Source organism: Colossoma macropomum, unplaced genomic scaffold, assembly GCF_904425465.1.
Source record: "Colossoma macropomum unplaced genomic scaffold, Colossoma_macropomum, whole genome shotgun sequence".
Classification (NCBI taxonomy): domain Eukaryota; kingdom Metazoa; phylum Chordata; class Actinopteri; order Characiformes; family Serrasalmidae; genus Colossoma; species Colossoma macropomum.
This window is the reverse complement of record NW_023494792.1, coordinates 18,646,131-18,667,879: the sequence shown is the minus strand read 5'-3', so window position 1 is coordinate 18,667,879 and position 21,749 is coordinate 18,646,131. Positions and strand designations below refer to the sequence as shown.

At 37.9% G+C, this 21,749-nt stretch overlaps 1 protein-coding gene across 1 annotated transcript; it reads left to right on the top strand.

The window, feature by feature from the left end:
* Positions 1 to 2,408: 2,408 nt before the first annotated feature.
* On the top strand, positions 2,409 to 20,539 carry slc6a13 (solute carrier family 6 member 13). The gene is made up of 15 exons (XM_036576378.1): positions 2,409 to 2,618; positions 6,294 to 6,494; positions 8,854 to 8,988; positions 9,078 to 9,218; positions 9,362 to 9,449; positions 11,192 to 11,324; positions 12,056 to 12,190; positions 14,519 to 14,622; positions 14,769 to 14,893; positions 15,219 to 15,331; positions 16,205 to 16,342; positions 17,068 to 17,170; positions 17,482 to 17,582; positions 17,781 to 17,951; positions 18,050 to 20,539. Exons 1-15 carry the CDS (start codon positions 2,612 to 2,614, stop codon positions 18,212 to 18,214), a joined length of 1,860 nt encoding a protein of 619 aa, XP_036432271.1. The 5' UTR covers positions 2,409 to 2,611; the 3' UTR covers positions 18,215 to 20,539.
* Positions 20,540 to 21,749: the final 1,210 nt, after the last annotated feature.

Below are 21,749 nucleotides of genomic sequence, written 5' to 3'. Positions count from 1 at the left end.
TTAGTAACATGATTGGGTATAAAAAAGCGTTTCAGAGAGGCTGAGTCTTTTAGAAGTAAAGATGAGGAGGGGTTCACCACTCTGTAAAAGACTGCACGAGCAAAAAGTGCAACAATTCAAGAATAACGTTTCTCAACATAAAATAGCAATGAACTGCCACTTTTCATCTACTACAGTACATAATAACATTAAAAGAGAGAATCCAGAGAAATCTCTGTATGCAAGGGACAAGGCTGAAAACCAGTATTTGCTGGTCGTGATCTTTGGGCCCTCAGGTGGCACTGCATTAAAAACAGACATGATTCTGTAGTGGAAATCACTGCATGGGCTCAGAAACACTTCTGAATACCACTGTCTGTGAAAACAGTTTGTCACTGCATCCTCAAATGCAAGTTAAAACTCTAAAACGCAAAGAAGAAACCACATATAAACAGGATCCAGAAACGCTTCCACCTTCTCTGGGCCCAAGCTCTTTTAAAATGGACTGAGGTAAAGTGGAAAAGTGTCCTGTGGTCCAATAAATCAACATTTTGAAATTATTTTTGGAAATCATGGACACTGTGTCCTCTGGGCTAAAGACCACTCAGCTCGTTATCAGTGCACAGTTCAAAAGCCAGTATTCATGATGGCTCCCCCATTAGTGCATATGGCATGAGTGACGTGCACATCTGTGAAGGTGCCAATAATGCTGAATGATATATACATGTTTTGGCAACACATGCTGCCATCCAGACATTGTCTTTTTCAGGGAAGGCATTGCTTATTTCAGCAAGACAATGACAAAACCACATTCTGCATGTATTACAACAGCATTGCTCCATATTAAAAGTTTGAAAGTATTAAAGTATTAAAACTGACCTGTCTGCAGTCCAGACTTGTCACCACTGATAACATTTGGCGCATTATTAAATGAAAAATATGACAAATGAGCCCCCGAACTGCTGAGCAGCTGAAATCCTATATCAAACGAGAACAGGACAACATTTCACTTTCAAAACTACAGCAGTGTCTCCTCAGTTCCCTCAGAGTGTTGTTAAAAGAAGAGGTGATGAAACACAGTGGTAAACATGCCCCTGTCCCAACTTTTTTGGAATGTGTTGTTGGCATCAAACTCAAAACGTGCACATATTTTTCAAAAAACAATAAAGTTTCTCAGTTTCAACATCTGATATGTTGTCTTTGTAGTATTTACCTTTAAAAATATGGTTTATATAATTTGCATAGCATTGCATTCTTTTTTATTTAAATTCTGCGCAATGTCCCAACTTTTTTTGGAAATGAAGTTGTATAATGCTGCAAATGTTGTTATTGTGTACTACAGGTAAAATACTTGTAGGGGTATATGACATACAACGCTAAGCATGTATTTGAGTACACATTAGTAAATACTTAAAGTACATAATTTAGTATACTAAACCAGCATTGCAAGGGCACAAGGCAGATTCAGTAAATATACTTCACTGTGTTTGTAAATGATAATTATACACTTGGACTATATAACTTGATATACTACTTATGTAATTAAAGAGCACACAGTGTTAATAGTATTACAAACATACTTTTAGCACAATATAAATGTATTTTTAGTTCAGTTTTGAGTTCAGTTCAGCAGCATAGACTGGTATACTTAAATTATATCTTAAAAGTGGAGAAAATAACATGATTAGTATACCTAGGATACATAAAGTTACATGACTTAAATACATATCAAATATACATGAGTAGTGATTTAGTACCATTTAGTGGTTCCAGAATAACATAAGTATATTTGTCTTTTAGCTCTACTTTAGTAAACCTTTTTCACAAGGGTAATCTAAACCTGTAAGTTTCACAAACCTCAATAAGTGAAAAAAAGCCAAAAGCTGCCCTTTATCAGAAACATTAAACAAACTCCCTCAGTTAAACTAGCTAGTTAGCAGACTACTCTGAAAAATTACTCTAAAAGGAACACCAGTGTAAACAGACAGAGTGAGTATACAAAAAGTAAAACAACTGAATCATCAAGGCTTGTGGGCTCAAGGGGTCCTTAAAATCAATATGGAAATGTTAAAAAAAAAGACGTCCTCAGGATGTTTCTGGTTCATATAGTTAAACCAAACTGGGTGTACACCAAAAGCATGGAGTAATGTCATGTAGTATGCATGTACCTACTGTATGTATTCACATATTTATTTGCAATATTGCAACTATTGAAATAGCCTATTGATCGTTTCAGCCAAAGCTTTTGCCAAGTGTCTCTGAGTGCTGTGGCCTTGCAGTGTTTTAATGTCAGTTCAGTCAGTGTGGTCTGGCCAGGGTGGTCTTCTGACCCAGTGCCATATTCTCCCTGCTCAGCCTCCTTTCTCACTAAAGACAGACACTTTGTGGGCAGAATGGGAGAGTAAAGAGTTATGCAATCTTTCAATCACTCTCAGAGGCTGCACAGGCCTCCAGTGTGCTGTTTCATGAATGAGGGAGACAGAAATTGGGGGGAGGAGCTGATAATGCTTCATTGAGGGCTGAGTGGTGAGCCTTAGCAGGATCCCTCCTGTGCCTTCAATCACATTAAATAGTCAAACCTTGAAATTTATTGGTCACATCTCTGAGCTGAGGACTGCACTGCAGAATCCAAATGACAGGTGAGTGATGCCAAGAGGAAACGTTTTTTCATTGTCATGCCATTTGCAGGCTTGAAAGCAAATGCTTTTATAATCTTGAGGAAATCAACTGCGTGAATCTAGTGCTTCAAAAGATTTTATGTTTCTTAGTTTGCTTGTCACAGCTGCTGGTTAAATGTTAAATGTCTAATTAGCAGATTGGTGAGCAACAGCTTGCTTAATAAAAATGTATATTGACTGTATCTATATTACAACAGCTTTATGAAACATCAGTTTTCTGTTCTTAGTTTAGTTTTGCAGTGATGTGCAGGTCAATGACATTTTTGCATCTGTCTATGGACTTGCCTGTGAGTTAATGATTATCAGTTACTCTGTTCTTTAAAAGCTACACTTTATATTGCATGCAGGCTTTTTAAACTATGTGATTCCTGTAGGGTTTCACTCAGCACAGTCAGCACGGAATATACATTTGTGAACTATTGTTCAGGGTATTTTGGCACATTTGCTAGCCGTAAATGTCCATCACTTTCATGGATCAGAGTAGAAACTTGCAGTGTGCTGAGACTGGCTGGCGATTCTGTTGCTTGTGTTGGAAAGTTACAAAGTCTCGCCTGAGCTACCGAAGAGAACGGCATGTATTGCACAAGTATGTACCTGTCATGATGTGCATAAAGGAATTTTACCTGTATAGCTCTTCATGTGGTACTTTTCCATTATGACACCCATTATATACAGGAGGTGAGCTGAAAAGTTTAGATAAGGATGACCTGAAATGTTAAAAACTAATAATTCAACAAAGATTTTGGGGCATTTTTAAACATTTAATGGACTGCAAAGACTGAATAATCAATATTTACTAATGTCAAATGTAATTAAGTATATTTTTGGGCAAAAGAGTAAAAGACTTCTGTGTGACCTGTACTAGCCTTTGTATGGAAACATGCCTCTGAAGGCTTAGTTTATTTTAACCTCTTAAATGCCCAGGGCACACTGGCAGGCCCAAACTTTTATGACACACTTCTACAACCTAAGAAAAGCTCAGCCAATTTTCTCTGAAGACTCTGTAGTTACTGGATTATAAGCCTTAGTATATAATAAGCCTGGGATTTTAATGGGTTGAAAGGGTGTGAAGTTACATCATCTGAGGCTCAACCATGTGATCCTTTAGGAATTAACAGTAATATTTTTGCTTCTTCCAACTTTCTGTTTCCTTTAAATATTTGAAGGGTTTTGTTGTAAAACATAAGACCACTTTCAATAATTTTCCTTTTTTCATGACATACATTGTTCACACATAAAATAAACATCAATGCTATATTATGTTTAATACCATCTGTGTTAGAGAAATAAAATCAGCTGCTGTTCATTCCAAAAACTTTTATTATTTTAATTATATCCAAAATGGTTACAAATGGATTCACAGCATTTTGGAATGAAACTCCTTTATTTTGCGGCCACAGAGCACAGTCTTGAAGAGTTACTGACCACTGCTTTGTTGTCTGACAAGGATCCCCTGCAGTTTATTCTATTTCTGAGGTGCATACTAAGTCACACCAAGTGAACGATGACCACATCTTGAGCCTCCTGTTTTTTGTCTATGGAGCTGCTGTGAGTTTTTCAGTACTTGGTAATCAGGCCACTTTGTCAGCTCCCTGAGCCTGTGAAAATCAAGGTAAACTGTGATCAAACTGCCTGGCACCAAGGCTTCTCCTCAAACACAAAGGCCTCCAAGCCACAGGGCCTTTTTCTGCTCAATGCTGCCAACCCTTCATTCCCACAAGTTCCTTGTTAAAGCAAGAGTCTATTTTTACCCCCCTTGCCAGGCTTTTCAGTACTGGGCTGGCAATGGATGGAGGGATGTGGGGTGGTGGGTGCTGAGTGCACCCCCCCTAGCTCCACAAGGAAGAGAGAGAGGGAGAAAGAGAGAGTGAGAGCACATTCTCAAGGCTTCTGGCACTGCGGGATGCCCTTGTCGTTTGTTGTTTGAAACCTCAAGTATGTCGAGGGAACAGTTGTCTCCGTCACCCCTGGGGAGACAGACGGAGATCTGGAATGTATTTCTTCTCTCGGATCCCTCAGCACTGGACCTCTACTGGCTGAAGACTGGGGCAGTCTCTTCCAGCTTGATCATTAAATTTGTCTTAGAAATGATCAATTATTGCTAACGATAACAAAAGTGTTCACTTGTTGCTTGTTTTAACAGGCAGAGAAATTCTGTCATAAAAAATGGAAGTTACTGAACAGCTCTTGAAAAAACATCCATGTCTTTCACTGTTTTTATTCTCAATACAAACCAAAAAGTTAGAAGGCCAGGCTCAAACCTGTTGATAGAGAACGCAAATCAAATAGAAATTTTATCTATTGTGTAATTCACTACATAATGATAGAGTTACATAATGAACAAAAAGGTAATTACTCTCACGAGTTATAACTTGACGCCTAAGGGTTAATATGCTTCTTTCATTCTCTGCTGGGACTTTTTTCTTTCTTTTCTATGGCCAAGCCAGAGCAGTGCAGGGTCTCGAGTGGCACGGAGCAGGTTGTTAATGCGAGCTGACAGGAGTGAACACAGTCAGAGAGCGTTCTGTTTGTGGGACAGAGAGAGCTCTTTCACTGATGCCACTGCCAGGTCAGGAGAGCGGCCCACAATGCTGTTGTAATTCAGCACTATGGCCTGTGTGCATGTAGCACAACTGAATGATACAGGCAACGATGTGTCTATAAGTGGTGCTATGATGAGGGACTGGAATGTCAGTGCGTTTTGTGGGCTGTGAATAAATTGGGCTTGGGCTCTTGAGATATTTTTATGAAATTACTCATTAAATTACAGATTAGAATACAGCAAATATGATGTATTTGCTTGGGGAAACCCCCGGGGCCTTCTAGGCCTTCACAGACAGTCTAAAAGACTTTTGGGAACAAAAAAGATATGTCTGTAATTTTTAGTTATTTTTTTATTTTATAATGTTTTGTATTTATACTTATCAACTACTGTAGAAATACTTTGTCACTATTAGGTTTTAGTTGGAAATAAAAGTGTTAAAATCTTGAAATTCTTGGAAAATGATCTAATCAGCATTTTTCTCAATGGTATCTATGTAGATACAACAAAGCTTATACTCCTATTTGTTAGGCCTTCAGGAGCTGGACAGGAGGCCCTACAAGTCAGATTAACTACTAACCTGATTAAGAGTTCACAGTGAAATCAACCAGTTATGTTTTGCTTTTCAGATGAATGTTAGGAGGGACATACTTTTTTTTTTACTTTATCTGTCTCATCTTTGAAGCTTTTTTCATATGTTTTATTCATTTTATAATGGCATATGCATTTTTACAGCAAATTGTTTCTGACTGGAACTCAATACTGTTATTTTCTTGGCCTAAAATGAAGGCTCTGCTTTAATAGTCATGATTCACCGCTGCTTATATGGACATGCATAAATCCAACTGCAGCAGAATTGCTCTTTCAAATGCACCCTGAACTATTTACGGTGACAGCAAAAATGTAATAATCTCTGGATAAATTCTACACATCTTTATGTGCCGCAAAAACAGGAATATATAAGACCTCTTTGCATGAGTGAAGAGTTTTTCATTGCATTCCATTCACACGGGAGAAAGTAAACATCACTGCTCTTATCTTTTGCCTTTTACTGTCTCATTCAAATCATTCAAATCTTTCTTGTATTGCCACAGGAGAAAAGGACATCAGGTGTAAAATGGACCCTTCTAACGGTTTGAATCGGTCACTGGATATTGTGCCCACCACTGAAGAGAAGATGAAGGACAGAGGCCAGTGGAGCAACAAGCTGGAGTTTGTGCTGTCTGTAGCTGGAGAGATTATCGGACTGGGCAACGTGTGGCGCTTCCCTTACCTCTGTTATAAAAATGGAGGCGGTAAGCATGAGAGAATGTAAAAAGCAGAGCACTCTGCAGTGCATGATCTTGGTTTTTAGTTTCCTGGTTTTCTTATTTTGAGCAGAAGTGTTTTAGCCCTTTAAAGAATTACATATTATAGCCATACATTACAGTAGCAGCAGCCAGAAATACAGATATGAAAGTTAAATATGTTAAGTGTAATGTTGGAGAAAGTTTAATAAAGTTTAAATGTCTTATTTCAGAACTTATTTAACTTATTTAAGTTAAAGTTCTCAGTACATAAAAAAGTATTTCAATATAACCATGTAAAAAAATATTGAGGACTATCCATAAACTCTCCTATAAACACCTCTCTAGTAATTCTGGCCACCAGTTTTACCTCAACTGACACAAGTAATTAATGTGTGCTTTTTTAAAACCAGACAAGCATTTGCATTGAGCCACTATAACACCTGTTTGTTTTATTTGCTGAATCATTCTTGTTCCAGAATGAGTCTGTGCTGCATTTTATAGTGTAATATTGTTGCTTGTAAAACTAAAGTGAAGCACATGTTTCGCACTGATGTAGGATGCACTAACCTCTCTGTGTTACAAGAATGGAATTTGGCATATAAATTTGTGAGACAAAGGCTTTTTTAACAGAACACAGTGCTTGAGCATCAGTAATTCAGTGCTGAATGAAGAAAAGCAGCAGAGGCTAATTACCCAACAGAATGTTCTGCTCTATTTTTGGGATGTAGTGGTTATTTTATTTTATGACCTAACTTCACCTGAACCAGTAAACTTCATTAATTTTCCATCCAAAAAAAGACCAGAAGCTTTTTTCATGGGTTTGCAGAAAAGGGAAATTAGTTTAACATGTGTTACCAGTCTGCCAGTCTGGTAGCTCCTCTGTAGAATGACAGCGCAGCAAACATTTATTATAAATTCCAAACAGGGTTTTTTGGAGCGATACAGTCAAAGAAGCATTTTGACCTTTCAACAGATGGGTCATTTTTGAAAATTTGAAGAACTTTTTTGGACATTAAAAGAGTCTCCATATGATGGAAAGGCTCACAATTAGACAAATACAAAACACAAACCCCCAAAAAAGGTAAAATGCATCATTTTATTTATGCTTTGGAATTCATGCAATAATGCTGAAGATGCTTCAAAAGCATTTTTTGGGCAGAGAGAACTAAAGGAGTTACTAAAGGACTTTTAAACAAAGTCGAAATAATAGTAAATATCAAATTATACGATTATTTCAATATAATATTTCACGGTTAACCAAAGCCATATAAAGATAAACTCCAGAGCACCTCCGCTATGACAACTGAAAACACCTCATTCTTTAAATATGTAAAGTGTGTGGATGTGGCTCTGGAACTCCTGCCTAGCAGTCTGATGTATCTCCAGCAGGGGCGCTAAGAGCACTTAATTCACTTTCTGTATTTGTCATTTAGAGAAGAATCAGCCATAAACTGCAGCAGGATCTAACATATGCACATGTTTGCAGTAAACACTTTCAAAACAACAGGTAAAAAGTTTAAGTTTTAAAAACATATTAAGTTACTCAGTATTATTCATCCATTTGAGCTCTATTTAATTGTTTGCTTTTTAGGACAAATTTTCAGCCTTTGTTCAATTACAGATGAAAAATAAGGGCTTCTTTCAACCATTTGTGCTGGCTGAAATTTCAGTACATCTCTATCAGTAAACAGGTTTTCTTAGAACCACACACCTAAACCAGGAACCCTTTAGGAAGCTTTTAACCTGTTATGTAGCTAGGGCCCAAAGTTTACACACTTCATTAAGCTAACAATAGCTCAGCCAGTTTGTATTGAAGTCCCTGTAGTTACTGAATAATAAGGCTTCGTGTGTAATAAGTCTGGAATTTCAACGGTTTGACAATGAAATGAAAACTTACATGAATAAGTTTGAATAATAAGAATGGATAAGTGTCATATGTAGTCATGAGGTTTGGATTTATTGCTCTGAACATTTTGATTCTGTCTTTTAAATTAAGCATCTCACAAAGGCATTGGAATATTTGTAACTCTGCTGGCAGGTCTTGTCCATGAGTTGTTTTGCGTTCACCAGGTGCCTGTGAAACTGACCTCTTGATCTGCTTGCTGGGGTGTTGAGAACAGAGCTGGCTCACTGGGTCACAGATGTTGTTTGATGAGTCAGTTGTGTCTGGAAGTGGAAGCCAGGCATGTTGGGGATTTACAAAAGAGCCGTCTCCAAATTTCGAAATAAATCTCCTTTAAAGCATGACTAATTACAGAGTTTTGGTGTTACTGCCCTCTAGAATAAAGGATAATGTTGGAACACTCTGTTGCTGTTCATTTCGCTTGTTTCCTCAGTTTTCCTCCATTGTCTCTCTACCACACAGGTGCTTTCTTCATCCCTTACCTGATCTTTCTCGCCACGTGTGGAATTCCTGTGTTCTTCCTGGAGACGGCATTGGGTCAATACACCAGTGAAGGAGGGATCACCTGCTGGAGGAAAATCAGCCCACTGTTTGAAGGTTTCAGCACCACCTGGGAAAGCACTACCGAATGCTCCATACTGTCACGTTGTTCTTTTCTTGTTTTTAATCACTCCTTTTTTCTACAGGTGTGGGATATGCCACCCAAGTCATAGTGGCCTTGCTGAATGTCTATTACATTATAGTTCTGGCATGGGGGATCTTTTACCTGACCTTCTCCTTCTCCTCGAGCCTGCCATGGGCCTCCTGCAACAACACTTGGAACACAGGTGCCGATTTATTTACCATAATCTTATTTAACAGAGTCTCTTGCTCATTTACAAAATCTGCACCTGACAGTGCAAAACAATGTCAATGTAGCTTCCAAGATAACATCTTACTGACACTGTCATTCATATTAAATAATGTTTAGATTCTTGCATGGAATTTCAGCGGAGGAACGAATCTATTGACCAAAGTCATATGGAGAACGCCACCTCCCCAGTCATTGAATTTTGGGAGTAAGTATTTCCATGTAGGCTACAAACATCTACCTCACAACCACAGACTTACTGAATACACTGTACATTTCTCCACAATACCTCAATAGCCTTTTTGTGTGGCTAAATAGAATAATGATCTTACCGCATCATTACAGTTAATCTTAGAGTGAGTCTTTTGTTTGACTAAGGTGTAATATGTTTTAATCTTTGCTTAATTAGTATTATTCCTGTTTAATGCCTTTTAGGGTAGTTGTCTTGCAGTTTGTGTAATAGAACCTTACAGTAATTATTTGATGAAAAATCAAATTTACACAGTTTACCCCTTAATCCAAATGTCAGCCAAGACAAATTTAGTATTCAAAGTTTGCTTCCTTTTTTTGTACATATTAATAGGTAATTTAACTAACCAGTGCAAGCTCCATGGCTAGATCATCATCCACTTGCCTCAAACCATGTCAGGTTGTTGAAAATTCTGTCAAATGTTTCAAACTGGAAACTTAAATTCTTAAGATATAAACAAAGTCATTCAGTATGGTTTGATGTGAAATGCTCCAAAACTTACTAAGTCAGAATTGTTCGCAGAGGTGGTGATAGGAACCAAATGTCTGCCTGATGCCTGACACTCTGATTTATGATAGGATTTTGGCCTGAAACACATCTTTTAAAACATATAGGTACATGCAGGACATTCTAATGCAAAACAGTCCCCAAAGACAACTTATGCTTTCAGATTTACCACTGCTTTACCATCAACATTTCAGATAAAACTGAAGACACATATAGGTTCACTGATCATTTATGATAGTAAGCAAAAATGCTATTTGCGTTACAGACATTGTGACCCCTGGTTCCTTTCAACACCACTGTAAAGAAATCTGAGTTTCTCTACAATGAATCATTTCACATCAAAACACTCTAAATTTACATCTCAATGATTGAATTATAAAGAAAGTGTGAAAAGTTTCTAGGATTCTCATTTAAAGGAGCAGTGTGTAAGATTTATTAGCAGATATGGAATTTAGTACACAAAACCATGTTTTCTTTAGGGTATAATCATCTGTAACTATGAATTATTGTGCTTTTGTTAGCTTACAATAAGCCCTTAATTTCTATATACGAAAGCAGGTCCTCTTCCAACAGAGGCCACCATGTTGCGCCGCCATGTTTCTATAGCAGCTCTGAATGGACAAACCAAACACTGGATCTAAAGAGTGCCTTTTGCGTTTTTCTGTTGAAGTGGCAGCTTGAATGTAGTGGCACTATAGCACCGATTGGAAGAAGTAGAAAGAGGAACAAGCAATGGTTGCTGTCAGTGCTTTCTAACTGTTTTGTGTTGTGAGAAGTTTGAGAACCCAAATTTGACAAATGGAGGATCACATTTATTCATACCTATTATATAGCACAAGAAAAAGCAAGGGAGGGTGAATCCTCATTGTCAAAGCAGTTAAAATATGTAGAAGCAAAACAAAATCGGGACAGGCGATGGCAGAAAACCTGATGGCCACCATAGGTTCTACTACAGGCTTGGAAAGGGACGGGGTGAGGGAGGGGTTTTCAGTCGATTGCAGTCTGCAACATCACTGCTAGATGTCGCTAAATCTTACACACTGCAGCTTTAAGTAATCTCAAATAGACTTGCTTATGTCGTTTCAAACACTGAAAACTCTGCAACCTTCAACTTTTTCAAACAATTTTCTTTAGTGCTGAGCTCCCTTTCCTCACCTACGTCTCCTGTTTGCTTCGGTGTTGTGTGGTTTTAGGAGGAGGGTCCTGCGGATCTCCTCTGGGATAGATGAGATTGGTGAGCTACACTGGGACATGGCTCTCTGTCTGCTTCTCGCCTGGATCCTCTGCTACTTCTGCATCTGGAAAGGTGTCAAGTCCACTGGCAAGGTGAGATTCGGTGGATGGTACATTTGCAGTCCAAATGAAAAAGAAAGATTTATGCTTGCAATCTGGAGCTATAAAATGATTCAGACTACAAGTGTAAAATTAGATGTATGATCCTCTGTGTGTATTGTGAACTATATATATATGTCTGGAAAATGGAGCTTCCTAAAGAGTCCTTAACCTCTTTAACACATTAACTATAACATGCACTTTCTATCTGTTTTGGGTCCCTTGGTTAACTATACTTTATTTCTAGGTTGATGGAATTTGTTTTGGAAATGTGTATAATTTACAAACTCATCTTTGTAGGTCAGCAAGCAAGTCAACATTTATAAAAGTGTTTCATTGAGATTTTTATTGTGTCAACTGTACATATTTTTTTATATCAAGAAAGCTGCAATTGTGCTGTTTTATCTTTGCACCGCCATCTTTGTGCAGAGATGTAAATTGTTTTCACAAACAGAGGGTTCTCACTCCTCCCCTTTCACCTCTCATTGCTCGCTAGCAGCTCAACATAGAGAACCAACAGAGTTACAAGGAAAGATATTTTATTTCATGATATTAATAAAAATATCCATTATAGTGCCTGTAGAAAGAGGCTATAACACCATTAGGTGAATGTTATTAGATTATTAGTTTAAGGATAACCTTATAGCATTAAAGTTACACTGCAAATCTAATTGCAGGTTGTGTAGCTTTTTACTTAATATTTCCATGTTAATGTAATCTACCAGGTTGTGTATTTCACGGCAACCTTCCCCTACGTGATGCTGATGATTCTGCTAATCAGAGGGATCACTCTGCCAGGGGCTTCTCGAGGGATTCAGTTCTATCTCTATCCTGACCTGGGACGCCTGGCAGACCCACAGGTATTGCATTTTAACATGATTTTAAACATACTAACCTTCATCTAAATTGTTCAGGTTTATACACAGCTGTCTTACTGTAAAAAAGAATAGAATAGCACAATGGTGCCTCTCATTTCATTATATGGGACCTCTTTTGGGTTCTATAGTGTGTTTTGAAGTCTTTAACAGGAGATTATCTTGAGGCTGAGGTCTTCTGGGGTGAAAATAGTAAAGGATTTTTTCCCTCTTCTACACAGGAGGGGTTCACCCAGGTGTTTGATATGTCCTAGAACTGGCCGCTCAGCATGAAAACACTGTTTGTTTCATCTCTTGGTTGTGTCCAGCTGTGCATTTTGACCTTTGCTCCATCTTCCCCATCTGTTCCAAAAAGAGGGCTCCCCCATGGGGAGGAAAACAGTGATGTGTTCAACAGAGCCATAAAAACACAGCAATTTAGTACATCTCTTCTGCTTAAACATCATGAGTCTTAAGAGCTGTGAGTGTCTTTCAAGTCAAAATAGTTTTGTATTCACATCAATGTATTTTAAAACAATATTCAGAGTATGAAATCTGCTTAACAAACAATTTAATTGAGGAGAAAGTGCCATGAAAGTCTTTTTGGAAAAAAAGTAGATGAACCACTTTTGGCTCTCTGGTTCTTTAAAGAACCATTTTTGTAAATCAATCAGTGTGAGTGTGGAGAACCTTTTTAAAGTTTAGAACCTTAGAAAGTTTAGCACCTCTGCATAGTGTAAAAGTTGCATACCAAATAAAAGTGTTTTGCAGAACCATACATTCCATTTCAGTCCATTTAGGAAGCTTTGTGTTTGAGAATGTATAAATAATTTCATTACAGCTTCAGCAGATTCATTATAAAGTAAAATTTCCATGTTGATTAGGCACTGGAATACGAGTGGCATCAATGTCACTCTGTATCAGATTGATATATTTCCATGCACAATCATAGGGAATTTACTTGCTGTTTTTAATAATAATAATAATAATAATAATAATAATAATAATCATGGGTCTAATTTATATAATGCCTTTCTTAAATACAGGGTAGCTTTACACAAGCAAGATATACACTGGAATACACAGATCAACAGTTGGCAAAATAAATAAAACATAAAACATGCAGAAAAAAATTTGAAAGATGGGAATAAAGAGAAATCACAGAGATTTTGTGGAAGTAGTGGTAGTCCATAGTGATAGCGAGCAGAATTGGCAGACTGTAGAGTATGGACAGTGACAAAGATGGCCAATATTTCACATGGACCCTGTCCATTTTTGACACTAACCTATCAACTACCAGTTTCAGCAGGGGTGGTACCTGCAGTGGCCAATCAAATTCCACCTCAGCCTCCAGACATGCCACTGAATAGCACCTCCCTGTGGAGAATCTAAACATTAGCGAGTCAGTGAGTTACAGTTTCATGTGGGGTCACCACCTGACTTTCCTGGATTGTCTTGAATTTTGGTTGTCTGTGCAGGAACAAAATGACCTCCATTCCTGGACACAGAATGTCCTGAAATCCAAGAATTTACATAGGTTAATATTTTGCATGAAGTTTAAACTGCTTCTTTTTATCCAGTCAAAGAATGGGGTTAATTGGTTGAGATTAATATCAGTGTCTTGACAATTATTTCAGAAAGGTAACACTGCGACATGATAACTGAGAACTGACATCTGTCTACTTTTGAATGTATCATGAGCATAGCTAACCATCCACTCAATTTAGAAAAAAATCAAGCCACTGATTGAGCGCCCAGGAATTTTACAGGGTTTATTTGACAACCTTGTTCCATGAGGTGCTTTATGTCTAAAAATCATTGCTTTACATGAAAAAAAACAAAGATGGTGCAACCATGGTTGCCTCATACCCAAACACCACTCCACATGGAAATACCATGGAAATTCAAGGCTCTGTAATTCAGATTGGACCAGTTGAGTGGAAAAATACTGTCATCCATATGTTTAAAAAGAAGCATAGGGGATGCTGTTTTGTCACTGTCAGGGTTAGAGAAGCATTCACTAATCACTGCTTTTTCCATTTCAGCTTATTTTTCTCATGCTTTTGGCCTGGAGCAATTCACATGGTTTCTTGTGAAGAAGATTTAAACTTTCAGAGATGACAGATGAGAGAAATTATGAGACAGTTACAAGATGCATTTGCCGATGTTGCTGACATTGCTTAATCTGGCCTCAATCAGACCCATAATTTTGTTTTCTTCAGTAGTACAAACCAGCTTAATGGCTGATGTTTGTGAAGCTGGTGAGTTGTTTCAAATTATACTGAAAAGAGTGCTAAATCCTGTATTACTGAGTTTACCCTGACCTTTTTTCAGGTATGGATGGATGCAGGAACCCAAATCTTCTTCTCCTATGCTATCTGTCTGGGGTGTCTCACAGCACTGGGCAGCTATAATAAATACAACAACAACTGTTACAAGTAAGACCACCGTTGTAGGACTGTTCCTTTAGCCATTGCATTTAGAGGCTAATGTATTTGTCATTTTAGTTTATTGTGCATGATTTAAATAGCAAAAGAAAGCCTTATAGCCCTCTGTTCATCTGTTAACTCTTTTTGGTTTGCAGAGATTGCTTGGCTTTGTGCTTTCTGAACAGTGGCACAAGTTTTGTAGCAGGATTTGCTATTTTCTCTATCCTGGGCTTCATGTCTTTTGAGCAGAACGTACCGATTTCAGAGGTTGCGGAGTCAGGTTCGCACTGTCTGCTTTCTCATTTCTGTTGGAACTTGTAGATTTAACAAGCTTGCATATACATGAAAAGTTAGACTGACAACTAAAGACATGTACCCTAAATAAAGGTATCACTGTATCAGCTGTTTTTCACAATAGGGATCATTCTTCCCAGCATAATTTGCAAAATGGATTATCATAGATAACACATGCAGTCACTTGTCTGCTAATATTTACTCTTATGTATACAGTCTATTAATGTCATGTTCATATCTTCCTACGCTGACATGGCTGCTGGAAGGTATATGCAGTGATGCATGTAGAAACTGATCTTCACTTGTTCTAGGTCCTGGACTGGCCTTCATTGCTTATCCACGTGCTGTGTCTATGATGCCTTTCTCTCCTGTCTGGGCCTGTTTCTTCTTCATTATGATTGTTTTGCTTGGCCTGGACAGTCAGGTAAGGGCCGCTCATGTAGTAACTTGTTGATTATAAAAAGAAAGTCCAAACCAAATAAATGCTGCTATTTCAACAACTTACAGCAGGTTCAATTTCAGGTTAATTCAGAATGCTGTTATGTTTTTAAGCTGTGGAGTTCATGAAAGGATGTTAAAGCTACTCGAGAGAGTTTGTGTCTATTAGGAAACAAAGGCTTTATTCTGAAAACAAGGACATACAGTGCCATTGATGCAAAGCACTGCTCTCATGAAGCGCCAAAAGATATCTGAATTCTAATGGTGCTCCCCTGTGGAGAATTTTCCAGCTGCTAAACATGAGTGAGTGAGTGAGTGAGTGGGTAAGATGAGTTGAGTGGGTGAGTGAATGAGTGATTGAGGTGAGGTGAGTGTGAATGGCAGGATAAGGTGAGGTGAGTAACTGACTGATTGAGGTGAGGGGAGTGAGTGACTGACTGACTGACTGAGTGAATGAGTGAGGTGAGGTGAGTGACTGAGTGAGTGGGTGAGGTGAGGTGAGTGACTCTGAGTGATTGAGGTGAGGTGAGTGAGTGGGTGAGGTAAGGTGAGTGAATCAGTGATTGATGTGAGGTGAATGAGTGAGTGGGTGAGGTAAGGTGAGTGAATGAGGGAGCGAGTGAAGTGATTGAATGAGTGAGCAAAGTTATCATTTAGCCTACAACAGATTTTGTAGGTTAGAGTCGTCATCTCTCCGTCTGATTTGTAATGTCATTGTGAAAGCATGTAAATAGCTATGATGCTTCGCTGCATAAATATCTGATACTGGCTATCACGGAACAGTTTTATTAAACTCTGATTAGCCTCTGGTTTGACTCAGCTTGACCCTTGTTGTCCTGCTTGTTCTCTCATCACTTAGTTTGTTTGTGTGGAGAGTCTGGTGACGGCAGTGGTTGACATGTATCCATCAACGTTCCGTCGTAAAAACCGCAGAGAACTCCTCATCCTCGCTGTGGCTATCGTCTCTTTTCTCTTGGGCCTAATAATGCTGACAGAGGTAGGGCTACTGACAAAAGAACAGCATCTTCAAAACTTAACCACAAATCGTATATGCTCTATCAGTAAATTTACACCCGTGGCTTAATGAATTCATGGTAAGCAACCGCTGAAACACTGACAGAGATAAAACGGAACAGTTAGTATGACCACTGGGATATTGCAGCATGAATGTCATCCACGATCCATCCGCAGGTCATTGTTGAGGTTGCAGACCTGCTGGAAAAGGATAGCATTTTAATGGGATATGTTCAAAAAGCTCTTTGTCTTTGTGGGTAAAAGCACTATATTTGTGGTGGGCCAAGGACCAAAAAACAAGACAGTGTTTGTTTAAAAAGTTTTTACATTTTTATTTGATAACATTATGCTACAATTTTTGCATTTTGTATAAATGTATACTTTGTACAATTGTATAATTGTTTCTAAAATATTTAAAAATGCAATTTTACAGGTTTTGAAATTTTGTATGTTATATATAGCATGAAATATGCTTCTTCTCCCATTAAGTGAAGTGGTGGGGTTAGAGTAACTTGCTCGTGGGCCAAATTAAATGCAATCATAGGCCTAACTTTGAGCAGCCCTGGGTTAAGGAGAAAGACAAAAACAAGTCAGGAGCTTCAAACCATAATACTTTTAGTTCAGCCATCCATAAAAATACTCAACTAAATTATAATTCTCTCTCTGTCTCTCCCTCTCTCTCTCTCTCTCTCTCTCTCTCTCTCATAGGGTGGAATGTATGTCTTTCAGCTTTTTGATTACTATGCAGCCAGTGGGATGTGCCTCCTGTTTGTTGCCATTTTTGAGACTATTTGCATTGCCTGGATTTATGGTGAGAACATGATCATAGATCCTTCTATTATAAAACTTATTTGTTTAATTTGTTTATTTTTTTTTCAGCATTAGATCAAATTGGTATCAAACAAATTAACTGTCTAATGATGTCCAAAAACAAAAGCTTCATACCTATTTTAATGCTACATTTGTGGTTAGCCTGCATGTGATGATATCAGAGATCAGTTGAATCAAGTCTGAACAAATAAATTGTGCCTATTTTAATGCTACCGTTGACATTTAATCCATCTATGCTGCATATCTCTTTCTGGCATGGCATTTATGTGACTGCTCTCTTTGCTTTCCCAGGTGCTGACCGTTTCTATGACAACATCGAAGACATGATTGGCTATCGACCTGGACCTTACATTAAGTGTTGCTGGCTGTTCCTGACCCCGGCCACCTGTTTTGTATGTAACGATTTATTGTTACTGAGGGGCTTAATCAGCTTAAATGGCAAAATGATTCTGTTACTGAAACATTTTTGTTACTTGTACATTTTTTATAATATGGACATTAAATAACCATATTTTAAATACAAATTCACAAATATTTACTTCACTTCCAGCCACTTATTTACTATTTCACCAATAATTTTTTTTCTGTAGGGCACCTTTGCCTTCTCTCTAATCAAGTACACCCCTCTGAAGTACAACAATGAATATGTGTATCCATGGTGGGGCTATGCGCTGGGCTGGCTGCTGGCTTTGTCCTCCATGGTCTGTATTCCTCTGTGGATCATCTATAAGATAGGCACTGCCAAAGGAACTCTCAGAGAGGTGCGACCCTCCAAACACAACAGCAACATGCAGGCCCATATTTCAATCTCATAATTCCTGTTTGATCTCATGGCTTAATTTCTTTTTATCCTATTTAGAGATTCCACAAACTGTCCACTCCCTCCCCCGACCTGCCTAAAACTAGACGTGAGCAGGAGAAGCTGCAGGCCATCTTTTCTGCAGACGGGGACAGTCTTCACCAGAGAGGAGCTCCCACCAAGGATGGATACTTTCCAGTCAATGAGAAGGAATCTCACTGCTGAATCCTCTATGGGCCATGATGGACCACCTTACGTTTCTGTAAAGGTGGTGCTTGGAAACCTGATACCTCACACTGTCAACAGCAGCCAAATAGCACCAAAACAGAGGAAATGGGGGCCACCCTTCAGCTTCCTTTGAGTCTAAGAAAAGACCTCTGTCGCCCTCTGTAGGTACCTTTTTGATTTACCAACAGCTCTGGCCCTTTTTTGTTGGCCAAACCGTGGCCTTGGTCTAGGCCAGCCAAAAGTTGCAAAGTCCTTCTTTTAGTCCCCGCCTGCATTTTCCTTCTAATAAAATCCACAGTTACTTTTAAGCTTTATGGTAAACTCAGCCAATAACTAACTCCAACCTTTTAAGGTGTTTAAATAGTCCTGTCAGAAATAAAAAAGGGCTGAGAAGAGTGAGGTATGAGATGAGACTGGATTGTGATTTTCTGTTTTCCATTTTTTGCCCACCCAGTTTCTGCCTTTGACCAGCTTGAGCAAAAAAAGGCAGAAATAACACAGGTTAGCAACGCACCTTTTTCACATTTGGTCATGTCCAAAACATTATAGTCAATGTTTACTTCACTAAAAATGACAGTACATTGCACTGATGACTGTTCTGCAAAAATGTCCATCATTTTCAATGTTTTATACACATATCAGTATTATGTTGAATAAGCATTTAACAAAAACCTGATGATTTTACATGGAGGGATAGATACTGGAACTCTCCGCTGAAGTGATTGCTGTGATCTGCTTTCTAAGGAAGCAAATTTATATTTTAGCTTTCACATGGAGACTTCGTTTCATTACTGAGGCCACAAGTTAAAACACTATGCACTAGTGCAGTAGTGCCATTGTGGTAGAAAGGACTGCAAAATGAAGGAACTGCATGAAATATACATACGTCAAGATTTGTTCCTTTGCTAATCATTGAGAAAAGAGGACAGGACTAACCCAGAAATGCTTCACTGTAGTTTAAATGATGAAGCAAGATGCATTAAACAATACAGTGCAATGCAATGGGCCAATTTCACATCTGTAAATAAAAAAGCACAGAAATGCAGAAGGCAGTTGAGGTTATTTTAACTGAAATTCAAGTGCTCCTAAAGTTATAAATGTTTAACCACTCTTTTTGAGATAACCATTTTCAAACATTGTCACAGTAATAGTCTCATTGTACACATTCTTTGGCCACCAAAATTCAAACATCTTGTATTCATGAACAAGAAATTTTACAAACATATAGTACTGAGGTTGGCAGGAATACAAATTTCCAAGTAAAAGATTTACACAATGTGTGTAAAAATTACACAGTACAGTGTAATACACATTAAAACATAAAGTAATGGTAATTGCATAGCGATGGATGGAAAATAAAGACTGCCTGTTCATGTTCAACTAGAATGTACTGTTATATAAGCACATGAAGATTGTTGACTTTTGGTTAAAGTTATTTGTATTAAAGCTTATCAGAAACCTGTACAGAGGTTAAACATTATCTTAGCTTTTTAGATTTTAGGTTTCAGATTTAAATTCAAGTATATAACTTTTTGTATTGAAGATATTATTTAGCTAACCAGCTGTCCCTTCTCCGTCCAACATTCTGACCTTATGTGTGTACAGAGGTGGGTAGTGACTAGTTCTATTTACTCAATTCCAAGTAAAATTTTGATACATTTGTATTTTCCTAAGTGTTTTCAAATGACATACTTTTACATCTATTCAAGGTTATCTGTAAAGAAAGGAAACGTTTAATTCAGATATACTTTAGTCCTTCACATTTAGTTCTTAATTCCTTTTTGCGTTTAATCTCATGTATGTTATGTTGGTACAGCTTCTGTACTGCTTCATGGTTGGTCACATCACTTACTCTAGACGTTTTATTTTCCAAAAAAAAGTTAAATTCAAACTTAAACTTAAACTTAAATTCAAAAGTGATGAATAGAGCCTAACAGTTTTTATGTTAATACATGCTGAATGTAGATCTTCTGCAGTTTTATAAGTTATTCTTAAACACTTTTTTGAGCTGCTACTTTTCTACTCCTACTAGTTTTTTTTTTTTCATTATTTTTTGAAAAGGTATTTTTACTTCTACTTGGGTCATATTCCATTGAAGTAACAGTACTTGGACTTGAGTATGAGTTTAGAACACTCTACCCACCTCTGTGTGTACATACTTCTATTCTTTTTGTGATGTGATGAAGCATGCTTGGCAACAATGACTAAAACTGTGACCAGTCTATATGTATATAATATGTAAAGAATGGTTAAGTTTTATTTTTAAACATTAAAAAGATTTTTTCTTTGGGAGACTATGATTAAATATACCAATTAAATCCATACTGAGCTGTTTCTTTGTCTTCACGGTGTTCTGAGGAATCTGTTCAATTCTTGAAGACTGTAATGTCAGCATAACTGTTTTGCGTCTTCTTTGAGCTTAAATATAAACACTTCTTAAGCATATTGATGATGCAACGATGAAATGTTTGGTCTGTAATTATTAATTATTAATTTGGTCTGTATTGCTTATAATACTACACTATAGGCTACATGTTTAGAGATGTTAAGTCAGCAATTTTTTTCCCTATGGAGGACAACCAATGGCTCATCTACCTGCTGAATGCTTTTCATGTTGTTAGCATATGTAAATAAGAGCCTAATGTGCAGGTGCTGGTTTCCATGCAGCTTAAGTTGAATCTCAATTGCGCTTGATCACTTCTTCAAGTACATCACTCTGGGTTCTCGAATCTGCAATTGATTTTACTCAGCGACGAACTGATGAATTGTGAATTGACACACAGGTGAAATGCATCTGTTGTATGCAGTATGCATTTTTTAGTAGTCCAGACTCATAATATGAAATATGCAGCAATAAAAAGCAATATAAGGAATAAGTATGTAGAATGTATTTTTAAGTACGTAGTACTGATGGGCGTACTTGAAGTAGTGAATTTCAATGCTTCAAAATGTTTGTGACACTGCTGTGTCAAAACAGTACTGAGAGTCACATATCAAAGTGGTATCCAAGTCATTTAAGCAAATAAACCTTCATTCTGTCTAGTCTCGCAAGCCATACATCTGTTTGGCATTAGAGAGTCTGGTGTGTTTTGTCATGCAACATGGCCAAGGCCACCTACTTTGACACAAAAAGACCATTTGACTTACATGACCAACCACAAACAACTGATGTAGGGTGAAGTATTGGGGCGGGCCATAGTCAAAACTGTGCCACACCAAAAACAGACCCACATGAAACAAAGCAGTACATGGGAGGTATTGTGTTTATTCATGATTAACTGCTTCAGACCAAATCAATAACTCTTAAAGTTGGATTTGCTGAAGATGCTGTGTCTGATCAACTTGTACCAGCACAACACACACTGACACGTCACCACCACATCAGTGTGTGTTGTGAGAATTATCCACCACCCAAGTAATACCTGCTCTGTAGCGGTCCTGTGGGGGTCCTGACCTTTGATGAACTAGGTGAAAGGGGACTAACAACGTATGCAAAGAAACACGTGGACTACAGTCTGTAACTGTAGAACAA

Excerpts from the sequence above, each read along its gene's own strand:
- slc6a13 (XM_036576378.1), top strand. Across the intron at positions 8,989-9,077 it reads AATCAGCCCACTGTTTGAAG|GTGTGGGATATGCCACCCAA; the intron begins GTTTCAGCACCA and ends TTTTTTCTACAG. Across the intron at positions 15,332-16,204 it reads TGCTTGGCCTGGACAGTCAG|TTTGTTTGTGTGGAGAGTCT; the intron begins GTAAGGGCCGCT and ends CTCATCACTTAG.